We start from the raw sequence: 14,440 nt of genomic DNA, 5'->3' as shown, positions 1-14,440 counted from the left end.
TAAAAAAGTATGAATCTTGTTATTGGAGGAGGAAGAAATGGATGGGGACTTACTATTCACTTGCTCCAGAAATGTTTATAACATGGCCAGATTTACTGTTGCTGGATCGTTGTGTAAAGAGAAATTTTTTTTTTCTGGAAAGTGAAAATCAAGCATCTAGAAATGTTCTGTATCTTTAGGTGTTTTTCACTTCCCATTTTACTGCCCCTTTTTGTGTTCTTACAAAATTGTGGTTCTTTAAAAGAGTGCTTACCAGTTGTTCTTATTAGTAACTCTAGTAAGAAAAATACAACAAAAAGGTGGAATTGGCAAAGGAAGAGCGCTGCTCTGAGTGCATGCCAGAAATTATTCTCTCTGCTTGTATAGTTGCAGCTCTATTCAGAAGCCAGCGTGGCTCTCTTGCAACTGAGTAACCCTAAGGGTTTCCAAGAACTGAGCAAGCAAGCAAAGAAGAACATGACTATAGATGGAAAAGAACTGACGCTTAATGCTGCTTATTTACTGTGGGACCTCAGCTCTGTTAGTCAGGTAAGTAAATTCTGTTACAGCATGTAAAGGTTGTAGTCTTTAAAAACTGCAAGTAGAGGCTAATGAGTCAGTGACAAGGAACGTGGGATTTTTTCCAGAAGCATGGAAGCTTTAAGAATCCAGTATGTATTATGTAGTTAAAAAACATCACAAGAACACTGCCAAATTTTGAAATCAAGGAGGAAGAAGAATCTGAGTGACATTTAATTGAAATTAATTTTTGTGTTTTCCACTAAGTGAAAAATTTTGCCCTCTGCACATGTTCTGATAAAATCGTGTGCATTCGAGTCCTGAAAGACTTAACTGAATCTGGCACTGGCAGATAAGCAGGCATCTTGTGTGGGCGAGACAGAGGGCTTTATTAACAAACGTGATTATCTCCTTTCTGATATGTTTCTTAGACATTTTTTGCTTTGCAGCATCATGTATGCTGAGCAAATGCTAATTACTTCTCTTCTAAAAATTCTGTAGACCTGAAATACAGATGTCTGTGTGGAAAAGAGGTTTACTTCAAATGCTTTTGATGCAAGCAAGGATGTTTGGTTTAGCAAAAGGAAATACAGTAACAAGATGTCTGTTTCAAGATAAGATGTTCTAAAATTTTTTTTTTCTCCTGCTAGAATTTAATTTTACCGTAAACGTCAAGTGGCATGGGTAAAGTAAATGTGCCCTCTCCAGTAAAGCTTGCAGTCTCTATTTGTATTCTGTGAACCTGGCTTTTGGGAACTTTTCTTTGTTAATACAAACCCTGAACTCAAGCTTTATACTTCCCCATGTTGAAATTATGCATTATTTTGTAAATGGGTACCTAGCTAATGGATACTGGTGTTGCTGAAATGCTTTCAGTTGTTATGTTTTTGAGAATGTGTAAGCTGTGTTATTGTACATGTTAGAAAAGAAGGAGACTTAGATACAGTGTGCACAATATGCAGTGAAAATGGTAATTGTTGAACATTCAAATTTTTCTTGAGTTTCCTGTTTCAGCTGGATGTACTTCTTTTAGAAATATTTCTTTTAGATAACCTTAATTGTTGTTTTTAGAAGAGATATTTAAGTTCTAATAAATGGGAAAAGAAACCTGCTACAGTGTCATGTAACCTGATTTTTTTTACTTACCTGAAGAGCTTCTAATTACAAAGTTGTCTTTTTAACAAAAACTTATGGAAATATTTAGCTATTTAGTGAATATTACTAGGCTCAATTTTGTTAATTTTCTCCTGCTTAAGTTCTTTAAAATAAAAGAGCAGGGACTAATTGGAGAGCTGCTACATCATGACACTTCCAGTGTATCTATATCAGGTGACATTTATATATGGCTTATGATGCAATGTACTTGCAAGGCCCTGCCTCTTAAAGCTGGATTTCTGAAAGGTGATGTTACGAATTTGAACTGCAACTTGGCTTTTGGTCAAGATCAGGAAATAATTGAGACTAATAATCCAGGAAAACAGGAGGGTGTGTTTTATCTGGAGCTCTTTCTTCAAGAGCCAGGATCACACAAGATGCTGTCATCTCGCATTGTGGTCAGCAGACATCCTAATGCTATCAGGTGGTCAGCCATTGATGTCAGAAGATTGTATTGTTCACCTTGATAATTCAGAAGAATATGATCCTTTAGAAGAATAATGGTACTTGATCAATGTACTTGTTCTTTTTGAATATCTAAATCCTCAAATGCTTATGCACCTCTGTGCTAAAGCACACTGTTGTTATCTAGCTGGATCAGAACTTGAATACGTATTTAAAAATTACAAAAAGATTTGTTCTTTTTATAGTCTAAACAAGATGAAGATATTTCTGCCAGCCGTTTTGAAGATAACGAAGAGCTGAGATACTCATTACGATCAATAGAGAGGCATGCCCCTTGGGTACGACATATTTTCATTGTCACTAATGGGCAGATTCCTTCCTGGCTTAATCTGGATAATCCTCGGATAACCATAGTGACACATCAGGTAAAAGCCTATCAAAAAACCTCACCAAAAACCTCAAACAAGCAACCATACCAGCAGGAAAATGCCAGTAGTAAAGATTTTGTGTTTGTTTTGAAATGTAGTTATGCCCCTTCATCTAAAGGTTACATTTATTTGGAAGGTAGAAGTGACCACCCCTTCCCCTGTCTCATCCATGGTTTTATTAAGCCCCGATATGTCTTTATATTTTGGCTAAGTAGATAGCCGAATATATATCAAGCTTTCATTTAGTCCACTTTTTTTAAATACTGAGGCTTCAGCTAACATATACTCATGTCTACTTTCGTTATAAAGTCTATTTATAAAAAACCTAGGGAGAAGAAAACATAATCTGAATCCATAAACAGTCTCGCAGGACTAGTAATAACCTAATAAGCGTGTGTTGAGACAAGATGGATTACAATTACTGGAACTAGGAAGGTGGCTGCCAAAAAAACTAGCTGAGCATTCTAAAAGGCTTATTTAAAAAGAGAAGGGGAATCCTTCAAGCTTCCTGAGTAAGTGAAACAAAAATACTTTAGTAGCTTCTTATTATGAATTCGGGAGTAATTTTGGTAGCTGGACATGTGGTAGGAGCCCTGAGCAATCTAAGTGGTAACAAGATACTAATTCAACTTCTGTTGCTGTCTGCTTGTGAAGTTACTTGAAAGAGATAGAAGAATCCCGACTTTTTGAATGCTGGAACATGTTCAACTTGCTTGAAATTTTGTGGAGCCTGTACTGCATGAGAAGTATAAATGTGTCCACTGGGCCTGATCCAGTACCCAGTGAGAGAGGAGTTTATGTCTTTGCATTGAACCAGGTGCAGTTTCTTAGTTAAGCAATAGACTTTAAAATGGTTTTGTGTGGGAAAATGAGATAGCAAAGTTTGGGGTTTTTTTTCTAAAATATTTTCACTTGTTTTCTTTTGGTCATTCGTATCTCTTCCTGGTCTTGACAATTTTTTTTTCTTTTTTTTTTTTAGTAGATAAGTATCAAATATATCTGTTGTGCCTGACCTTTTATGGTTTGTGTTTGTTTTATTTTCTTAATTTAATTTTGCTTTCTGAAACTGTTTTGGGTTGTTGGGGCTTTTTTTTATTTTAGGAAATATTTCAGAATGTGAGTCACTTGCCTACCTTCAGTTCACCAGCTATTGAAAGTCACATTCATCGTATCAGTGGCCTCTCTCAGAAGTTCATCTATCTCAATGATGATGTTATGTTTGGGAAGGATGTTTGGCCTGATGATTTTTACAGTCACTCTAAAGGTCAAAAGGTAAGCCATTATGAGAGGATTTTTTTAGCAGAAGTAGGTGTAAAACTTTTCTATGCTAATATAATGAAAATCAAAGAAACACGGCTTTGAAAGGAAGAGCAAATATAAAAATAATAAAATTTGCCTTCACTCCCCCTTTTACCTGTAAAGGTTCATTATTCTTAACTAGACAATTGTTTGCAAAGGTGCAGTGTGTTGAGGGCTCTGTCTTTTTTTGCATGTGTGCTGTGTTGATATTTGGGTTACAGAATTACTTTTGTTCATATTCACTCACAAGGTCTCTGGCAGTATAATGGTTCCTCTGTCAGGCTTCATGCTTTGGTTTATCAGTGTTGTTCTCTTAATTCTTCCACTTTCTGTTGGAGCGCTGGTAAGACTGATGTGATGTTTGGTAGCTGTCAGTCTTCCCTCCCTTGTAAATTCTTTTTTGTTTTGTGGGAAAAGTTCAAAACAAAACACAATCAATTCTTCCATGGAAACACTGAGGTCAGATGACATTTAAGCTGGTCTAATATTTAAATTTACAGTTAATTACCTCTGTTTCAGACACCCGTAATATCTTTGCCCAATCTGTATATAATCATAAATATAATTATTTACTAAAATATATACTATTGTATATTCATGAAGATCAAGTAATTTAGCCTTTCAGCAGACCTATTATCAACAGCTGGGGTTAAGCTAGGAAAGCAGGATGAGCAAACATTGGCAGTTGTCGTGCATAAAGACTGGCTGCCAGCAAAGTTTTTGTCTGTGAGCTTGATCTACAAGAGCAACATACAGGAAAAAGTTAAGATTTATATTTATTATTTATATTAAAGCAGTAAGTATACAAGACACTGGAGACCACTGAATTAAAGACAAGCAGATGTGCACACTTGTGTACCCACATGTAAGGATTGTACAAAATTAGTTTAAGCTACCCTAAAATTACTGTTTCTTTACTTGAGGATGTTACGAGGCTTTTAGTTGTTTTAAATCTTTAATGGTGTAGGCATATAACTGGAAGATTATATTTTTAGTGCATTTCTGTTGTTCAGTTATTCTTCTCAGTTATAACCATAAAGTCAGCTTAGGTGCAATGTGGTTTGTGATCAGTAGATGTTTCAGTAGGAAATGTGCTGCTAAAATCTTGAAACTGTAAGACCTAAAGGAAAATGTGTGTGGTTTTTAATGTCTCCCCAGTTGAAAATACACCCCTGCACTACTTTTTTATTGTGGCAATTCTTAGAATTATTTAAGTCATAGAGGATCAGATGCTTCAAGGATTATGTTCAACATGTGCTGCTTATCTCATGACCGTTTAGTAATGAAGGAACATTTTGAATCAGGAGAACAAGTCAACTGCAGAGCTATTTCAGAGTTTAAGTTCCCCCTTCTTATCTGATAAAATACAAAGTATTTATTGTCATTGGAATATGGTTTGTGGAAATGGATTTGGGAAGTCCTGCTTTCTATTTTTGGCTGTTGCTGCCTTACTGTATGGCCATGGGAATTCTTCAGTTCTTCCTTCTGTTTGAAAGGGATAACATTAACTTCACAGGTGGTAGGGTTTAAATGCTGTTTTTAAAGCTTCGTGAATGCTTAAGGCACTATATGGAGGGAAGTAGTATTTTAAGTCTCTATATTACAAGAAACAAGCTGAGTTGACTTCTGTTTGCCAGCCCTTGTCTCAGACTGTAATGTTGTTCCAGGTTTACTTGACTTGGCCTGTGCCAAACTGTGCTGAGGGTTGTCCGGGCTCATGGATTAAAGATGGTTACTGTGATAAAGCCTGTAATAACTCAGCATGTGATTGGGATGGAGGTGATTGCATTGGTAAGACAGCAATGTTAAATTCAGAAAAAGTGAACTGTTGGTTTTTTTTCCTAAGAATAATTCTGTAATTCATCATTCTCCTGTAACTGCAAAATTTGCGTCGTTTAATAGTAAAAAAGTTGTCTTACATATTATAAACCTTGTTTCCTGCAAACTACAAATTTCTATGGAAAATGACAGCACATAGTAGAGGACAGGAAAATTTTCCTTTGGGTACCAAATTTGACTAGCAAAAGGAAGGTTTTTGCTATTCAAATTATTATTATTATGTATTACTGTATAGTATATAGAAAATATTATCTATTATTTGGACTCAGAATCCAAATAATAACAGGACTATGAAGCTGCACCATTAGTTCCTAGATTGAATTTCCAGGACTCCAGGGTAGGAAAATGAAGTGGTGCTACTGGATTGAGGAAGTGATACCACTCTAAGGGGACTGTAAAATCAAGCATGCAAGCATGAGAAGAAGTAAATCAGTTTTCTGCCTGCCTTTTGGAAGCCAAGACAAAATATGTTGGAGATTTTGTTGCGATTTTAAGTTGGTTCCTAAACTTCTACAGTGAGATTATGTACACTGTAGATTTTACACTAATTCACAGTGGTCTAGTTAGTATTTGTCCCATTTTAATTTCACTGGTGATAAATAAGATTGTCAGCTCTGGTCTAGCTTAACACTATGGCTTAAAATGTGCCTTTCCTTAGAAATAAGGATTTCAAATGACTGGGGTTTTTTGTTTTTCTTTTCTCTCCGTGTAGGTAACAGTGGGGGTAGTCGCTATGTTGCCGGTGGAGGTGCAGTTGGAGGTATTGGGAATGGACCACCATGGCAATTTGGAGCAGGAATAAGTGGTGTTTCATACTGTAACCAAGGCTGTGCTAATTCCTGGCTAGCAGACAAATTCTGTGATCAGGCCTGCAATGTCCTCCCCTGTGGATTTGATGCTGGTGACTGTGGCCAGGGTATGTAAAGCACATCGCTGATAAACTTTCGGCAGGGATTCTCTTGAATAGCCTGATCATTTTGGTTCATCATTACTCTCAGGTTGGACTAATGTGCCCTGTACAGCAGGGTGGTCCAACTCATTTTCACTGGGGGCCACATCAGCCTCGCAGTTGCCTTCAGAGGGCCAAATGTAATTTTAGGACTGTATAAATGTAGAAGCAAGTGAAAATGAGTTGGACACCCCTACTGCACAGAGTCATGGAAAAGAGCTGCTAGCAGCTGAAGAAGAAAGATGCTTCTTGTATTCACTAATCCAAACTTGAATCAACATTGTATGCTGCGTTATTTAATAAAACCATTATTGACCAAGCATGGGTGGGGTGCATGATGCTTTACAGAGCAGCAAGAGGCTTACACTTTAAATGGAGAAATTAGGTTTCAGCTATGCGGTTTTTACCCGAATAAGGACAGCTGACTTGATGGTGCTTGTAGTGGTTAAGAAATGAAAGAACCAATCTAATGCAACCAAGCCTTGCTCTGGGCTCTTGCCAAAAGCTACTTTCAGTTACCTGTGAAGTTGTCTGAAGTTTATTTTGAAGTCAAAGACTAGAAGGAGTGAGTGAAGTGATTGAGAGTGCTGTCTGGTATAGGCAGGGGAACAGAAATGGAAGAATTTGGCCTGTTGGGAAGAGTAAAGGCTCCACTGCATCTCAGCTCAGACACAAATGCATTACTGGCCGTTCTGTTGCTGGCAGTGAGGTTTTGTTTGTGTGAGAGTTTACAGATAATACGTCTTCTGCTGTGGGAGGGAGAACTTCAGTTCAGCCTATCTGATTTTGGAAGTCTCACTCAAATCAAGATGCAGTGGAGCAGTGAAATCCAACTGTTGTAACATTAATCTACTAAAATGTGGCAAAAACATAGTATGGGCATGTTACTTACAACTGATACATAATTTTAAGTGACATGATAATAAGCTACTTAGGCTCTTCAGGTAGAGACTGAAAGAGTGATAAATTATATTGGCTTTTACATTTACCACTGGAACGTCTTGCAGCCTTGTATATCTGAATATGTTCTAGTCATTCATTATTAAAGATAGGTGAGCAAGGAGCTGGAAGCTACAGGAAATGTTCTTCCACAAAGCTGTCTCCCTGCTTATATAGTGAATCTAGCTGGGCATGTTGCAATTAAAAAAGACTGAAAGAAAAGTGTCGCACTGCAAATTGACAGAAATTTGTTTTGTTTCTTGTTATTTTTCCAGATCACTTTGAGGAGATGTACAAGGTGACACTTCAGCTTAATCAAACCTACTATGTTATTCCCAAAGGTGAATGTCTGCCCTACTTCAGCTTTAGCGAAATAGCCAAGAAAGGAACTGAGGGTTCGTATAGTGATAATCCAATTATCCGACATGCTTCAGTTGCTAACAAATGGAAGACTATCCACCTCATAATGCATAGTGGCATGAATGCAACTGTGATCTATTTTAACCTTACATTTCTAAATAAAGATGATGAAGAGTTTAAAATGCAGATAGCTGTCGAAGCCGATACGAGAGAGGAACCAAAACTGAACACAACTTCCATGCAAAAATCCAACTCTGATTTTAAAATTATAACTTCAATACCAGAAGCTGAAATGATATTTGAAGATATTCCTGAAGAAAAACGCTTTCCAAGAGTCCAGAGACGTCGAAATGACACAAAAGAAAGTCTACGTGAAGAGGTGATAATACCGTCACTAAACGTGTCTCTCCTTCCTGAAGATGTTCAGCTAGCACTGAAGAAGCTGGACTTAAAACTGCTCGATGGTGATATAACTCTGAAAGGCTTTAACCTGTCCAAGGCTGCGCTCCTGAGACCTTTCCAGTTCTTAACTACAGCAAAGAGTGTCACAGGCCTGGAAATGAAGGGCGTACATAATCGTTCAGAAGATCGGAAGAACTATACCAGCTGGCAGAAGCCTTTTAGAGTTGTAAGTGATGGCAAAATAAAAACAAGAAAAGCAAATGAAGAAGTTCCTTCAAAGCTTACAGGAACAACGAGGACTGTTGTGACAACAAACACAAATAAACCTATTAATAAAGTAAAGCCTAAATTCACACTTCCAGCCCAGAGCATGGGAAATAAAAATGAAACTCGAGAAAAAGTACTGAATGCACTCATATTAAGGGAAACCCAGAAATCAAAACATACTGGGAATTTAGCTACTAGAGAAGACACACAGGGAGTGGAAGGAGGAAAAGGGCATGTGCAGGTGGACAGAAATGTAATGGAGGGACTAGTGGGAAGAAAATTACAGTCGTATGCTGGAAGTTACCAAGGCTTTTTGCCATGGGAGAAAAAGAAGTATTTCCAGGACCTTCTTGATGTGAGTATCTTAATGACATTGCTTATTGGAATAGTTGCATCTTTCTGCATTTAGTGGAATACTGTTAATATGATCTATACATTCAGAATGCGTCTTGCCTTTGAGGCAAATACTGAGTTCTTTTGAAAGCTCCTTTTGACTTTACACGTAAAATTTTACTTGTTTATGACCTAGGCCTCTCTTAGCTAGGTGGCAAAAGCTGAATAGCCATTTCTGTTCCCTTTCTACTGTTTTTTTACTGTCAGATTCACTTTTTATTCATTGTATGTTAGCACAGTCTGTTGTAGTACTACGTGCGAATAGCAAAGTTTACATTTTGTTTTGATTGCATTTATGCAAGTGTGGATCTAGTTTATTAGAAGAACGTGTACAAAATATGTATAATGGTAAGTACTTGGGTTCTAGAAGTTAAACTGAAAGTCTGCCAACAAAACTGAATATCCAGACCGTGTCAAGAAAATGTGTAGGAACCTTTCTGTGCTTCCAGCCAAAGCATTTTGTCAGTTTTGAAAACCTCTATTCCTGGGGTTTCAAACTTGTTTTCACCAGGGGCCACATCAGCCTCACGGTTGCCTTCAAAGGGCCAAACGTAATTTTAGAGCTGTATAAATGTAGGAGTAGTTACATTTCTACAGTCCTAAAATTATGTTCGGCCTTTTGAAGGCAACCATGAGGCTGATGTGGCCCCCGCTGAAAATGAGTTTGACAGCCCTGGCTAGGGTATGATGCCAAGGGAAGATTTTTCCTTAAGTCAATGCAAACAAGACGGCCTCTCTGTTAGTCTGAGATTGGATTTTGTTTGAAGAATCTTTATATTCACAGGATTTCATTTCATCAAATATGGATGAATAATCAAAAAAAAGGCAATATTAGAAATAAATCTAATAGCAAACAGGGACTTAGTGTGCGTATGTGGGGAAGGTGTCAGAGCACAAATATTAAGGAAGTTTTTTATAGACTACTTTTCCTCAAAGCATGAAAATTTTAAGGAAGAAATTACCTTTAATCTTCCATTTTAAAAGGAAGAACTAGGCAATATGAGGAAAAGTATTCAGAATTTCTCTTCCCATTTTCAAATATTGGAAAGAGTTGGCACCTGACTGAAATGTCATTTTTCTTGTGTGTTTAATGTTTTTGGTCTTTTTTGGTAATGTAACCTTGATTTATACATGTCCTGCTGTTTAGGAGGAAGAGTCATTACTCAAACGAATGTCATACTTCACTGATGGTAAACATTTTGGGAGGCAGCTGAAAGATACATTTGCCGATTCTCTTCGATATGTTAATAAGCTTTTAAACAGCAAATTTGGATTTACATCTCGGAAAGTCCCTGCTCATATGCCTCACATGATTGACCGCACTGTTATGCAAGAGCTACAGGATATGTGAGTGTGTCTTTGGAATAATGTAAAACTGTAGTGGGTTCTACATTTCTGTTGATGTTTGCTATAGCTACTTCCAGTGTGTTGAGGGCTACTCATTAAAATTGTATTTTGCAAAGGGAGACAGGGAATTTATGACAACATGATAGCTGTGCTAAAATAAGGAGACCTTAGAGGAACTTTTTAAAGTTCTAGATGATAATTCATTTTTAGGTAAGGAATGTTTAAGAAACTGGAGTACTAAATTAGTTTACATTCTTATACAGGTTTCCTGAGGAGTTTGACAAGACATCACTTCACAAAGTGCGGCACTCAGAAGATATGCAGTTTGCTTTTTCATATTTCTACTATCTTATGAGTGCAGTCCAGCCTCTGAATATTTCTCAAATCTTCGATGAGGTTGATACGGACCAGTCAGGCATTTTGTCTGACCGAGAGATTCGCACGTTGGCCACAAGAATCCATGAACTACCATTGAGTTTGCAGGTACTCTTCCCTTACCAATAACTTTTAGAGTAACTGCAATTTTAAAGTTCAAAACTGTTAAAATAAAATGAGTCAAGTCTGTCTTTATCCATGCTTTATAGCATCTGTAACATTTGGCAATTTTTAATTTTTACCTGGAGAATATAACATGGTATCCCACTTTATCATTGATATATGGAGCCAACAATTGAAAAGAGTTGTAGCAACATTAGAAAAATGGATCACCGGTGTCCAAATTCAAGAAAGCGATTGGTGTGGGTATGTCAGAAAAGACGTTCACTGGTAAAAGCCACTGGGAAGACTGGGATCCTGCTGTGCGTACTTTTGTTCTTGCACATAGTAAAAGACGGTCCTTTCCCTGAGGAACTTGTGGCGTAAAGAAAGAAGTCAGAAAAATGGTAGCAAAGAAGTCATACTAGTAAATACTATGACCATATACAAAGATTCACATTTCTGTGTTTCTGGGAACCTGATAAACCAAGAGACATGGTCTTTGTAGGACTTACGCTCCCAGAGACAGTTAGTAGAGAATGAAGTGTACTATTTGTGCTTTATTAAGAGGAATCAGCACAATCCAATAAAATAATTTGTTATTGAAATAGCACAGAAAATCATTTGCATAGCTGGAACACAGCCCTGCTTTAGTGTGTTCCTGACCTGGACCTTAGTCAGAAAAACTTCTTCACATTCTTTCAGTTCGCTTTTCTGTTTGTTTGCTTGATTTGGGATTTACTATGCCACTGCTGGTTTGGGAATTCTGTATAATCCTGACATAATCAGTAAAGGTGTGTTTTACATTTTTAGGTGAAAATAACATTAAGTCATGCTTTATCTGATCTTAATTCAACTATGCGCTGAGCATTTACTTTAGGCGTATGGGGAGTCCCACTGACTTTGGCAGTTATTGAATTAGCTTCTACTGAATATTAGGTCGTCTTTTTTTTTAGCATGAAAATTTGTTACATAGATAACACTAAATATGTCTGTGCACCCACGATTTTTAGAATTATGTCAGTGAGAAAACAAGTTTCTTTTTTTTTTTCTTCCCTTTCTGTTAGGATTTGACGAGTCTAGAACAAATGCTAATAAATTGCTCTAAAGTTCTTCCTGCCAACATCACTCGGATCCATGTCATTCCACCAACTCAGGAAGCCTATTATGATCCCAATCTGGTAAGAAACATTGGTCTGAAAAGATGCTTGGTTTCTTTCCTGAGCATGTTTTTACTGTGCTTGAAAATCTGGTGTGATTTCTAGAAGGAAAGTATTTACAAAAATTTCTACTTGTGTGTACATGAATTGTTATAAAATGAAAAATTTACAAGCTACTTTATAACTTATAAAGCCATTAATTTCCCTCAAACACAGAGAAAAGCTGAGCTTTAGAATGTTATTATACATGGGATTTAAAAAGTCATCCTTGTTAAGAAAATCCACTATTGTGAACAAAAAAGACAGTAAGCCAAATACCTCTCTGAGTAGAACTTTCTGATAATTCTTTATCTGAATTATAACTCATGTGTTCAAAACAAAACACAAGAAAACACCAAAGCATCAACTGAATGTCTTCAGAATAATTCTTCCTAATTTGAAGGCTTCAGACTAGCTCCTTTTAACATCCAAAGATGGGCTGACAGGAACCTCAGGAAGTTCAGCAAGGTGAAGTGCTAAGTCCTACACCTGGGGAAGAACAACCCTGCATACCAGTATACACTGGGGGCCATCCTGCTGGGAAGCAACTTGGTAGCAAATGACCTGGGGGTCCTGTTGGACACCAAGTTGAACATAAGCCAGCAGCGTGCCCTCGTCACAAAGGTGGCTGATGGTCTCCTGGGCTGCCTTAGACAAAGTGTTGCTGTCACATTGAGGATGGTGATCCTTCCCCTCTACTCAGCACTGCTGAGGCCACACCTGGAGTGCTGGGTCCAGTTCCAGACTTCTCAGTACAAGGGACATGTGAACATACTGGAGAGAGTCCAGTGAAGGACCATGAAGGTGATTAAGGAGCTGAAGCATTTATCTTAGGAGAAAAAGCTGAGAGAACTGGGGCTTTTCAGCCTAAAGAAGAGTACTTTCAAGGAGGGATCACATCAATGTCTATAATACCTGAAGGGAAGGCTCAAAGATGGGGCCAGGCTCTTTTTAGAGGTGTCCAGTGACAAGACCAGAGGCAATGGGTACAAACCAAAACACAGGAGGTTCCTTCTGAACTCCAGGAAACACTTTTTTACTGTGCGGGTGACCAAACACTGATGCAGGTTGCCTATTTGTGGGCTGTGTCCATCCCTGGAGATAATCAAAAGCCATCTGGACATAGTCCTGAGCAACTGGCACCAGGTGGCTCTGTATGAGCAGGTATGTTGGACCAGATGAGCTCCTGAGGTCCCTTCCAATCTTAAAGTATTCTGTGATTCTGTGAAAACTGAGGTCTTAGGACTAGATGTTCCTTAAGGATTTAAGTCCTTAATTTATGTTTTAGTGGTCAAATTCTCATTAAAATTTGCTGGAATTTAGGAATCTAGGCTCTTTAGATCTGATACTAATACCAAAATTTATTTTACAATGAGAACCTAATTCCTGCATCAACCTTTGCATTAAAAAAAAAAAAAAGTGTGCACGTACTTTGCTAAATTGATGACCTGGTGGTTTATAGCTTCAAACCAATACTGTATCAAAGCAAAAATTATTCCAATGAGTACAGATCATGACCTATTGGGTAGTGGAAGAGTATTATTGATCCCCAACACATGCAGTTCATAGTATAGAGATCTACAATGTGTGCGTAGATAAATGTATATGGGCATTGACTATTTTATCATCTTTTTCTTCTGTTCCCTCTGGACATCTATCCTGCCTTGTATTCTTATCAGGTTATGTTACAAGGTTTTAAAAATATTTTCCCTTAAGTCTGAATTCCATCAAAGTTTTATATAAAGCAATTCTGTCAGCCTGATTTGAAGAAATGGGAATGTGGATTTGAGAATCCTGCACAGTCTGAGGACATTACATCCAGTATAGCCTTACTTCATTTTGCCTCTTCATGACTCTCAATTCAGTTTGCAGAATTCTGTGAAGAACTTTGAATGCCATGAATATATTTTAAGATGGAGTTAAAAATAAGTTTCTGTGGCTAGGTACAATGTCAGATTACTTTAATTTTTTTTGAGAGTTAGTAAAATATTGCTAATCTAAGCAGTAATGACTAATGTACTTATCAGTCAGTTCAAATAGTGAAAAAATAGCATTTGTGTTTAGCACAGATGCCTAATTTTTCTACTTCTGTTGTCTGCAACAGCTACATTTCTTGCAGTGAGTCTACTCCCATAGAAATATCCCTTCAGAATGGGGATTTTATTTCCCAGAATTGTTTCAACATAGATTGTGGTAGAAGTAAGGCCTCATGTATCACCTGTTCTGCAGAGTTTGCCTGGCCAGTGTAACTGGTGACGTCTACCAGAGGAATGTGAAAGACAGCTGTCAAATGAGCTGAATATTTTAGTGAGGATGAAATGCTGAAGTTGCAATGTTTTTTGCCCCCCCAAAAAATCTGTATTTTTCCTATAATATTTATATGCATAGGAAATCGTGATGTTGTGCACCAGTATCATGTCTTTATTTGGTTTTCCCCTCAACAGTTGATCAAGAAAATATTGCTTTTCATTCCAGAAGAGTAAAGC

The 14,440-nt window shown here is 37.4% G+C and overlaps 1 protein-coding gene across 3 annotated transcripts in view; it reads left to right on the top strand.

Annotated features, from left to right (window-relative positions):
- The window catches only part of GNPTAB (N-acetylglucosamine-1-phosphate transferase subunits alpha and beta), a 50,094-nt gene that overhangs the window by 22,677 nt on the left and 12,977 nt on the right, over positions 1–14,440 (top strand). For all 3 annotated transcript variants that reach the window (XM_065635411.1, XM_065635426.1, XM_065635419.1), the window contains 9 exons: positions 367–528; positions 2,304–2,483; positions 3,588–3,758; positions 5,453–5,576; positions 6,337–6,540; positions 7,788–8,896; positions 10,082–10,281; positions 10,545–10,764; positions 11,823–11,936. In XM_065635411.1, coding sequence (XP_065491483.1) covers positions 367–528; positions 2,304–2,483; positions 3,588–3,758; positions 5,453–5,576; positions 6,337–6,540; positions 7,788–8,896; positions 10,082–10,281; positions 10,545–10,764; positions 11,823–11,936 — 2,484 coding nt within the window. The remainder of the gene's footprint in view (positions 1–366; positions 529–2,303; positions 2,484–3,587; positions 3,759–5,452; positions 5,577–6,336; positions 6,541–7,787; positions 8,897–10,081; positions 10,282–10,544; positions 10,765–11,822; positions 11,937–14,440) is intronic.

The sequence above is a fragment of the Caloenas nicobarica genome, chromosome 1 (genome assembly GCF_036013445.1).
Source record: "Caloenas nicobarica isolate bCalNic1 chromosome 1, bCalNic1.hap1, whole genome shotgun sequence".
Classification (NCBI taxonomy): Eukaryota; Metazoa; Chordata; class Aves; order Columbiformes; family Columbidae; genus Caloenas; species Caloenas nicobarica.
This window is presented reverse-complemented; position numbering and strand designations above follow the sequence as displayed.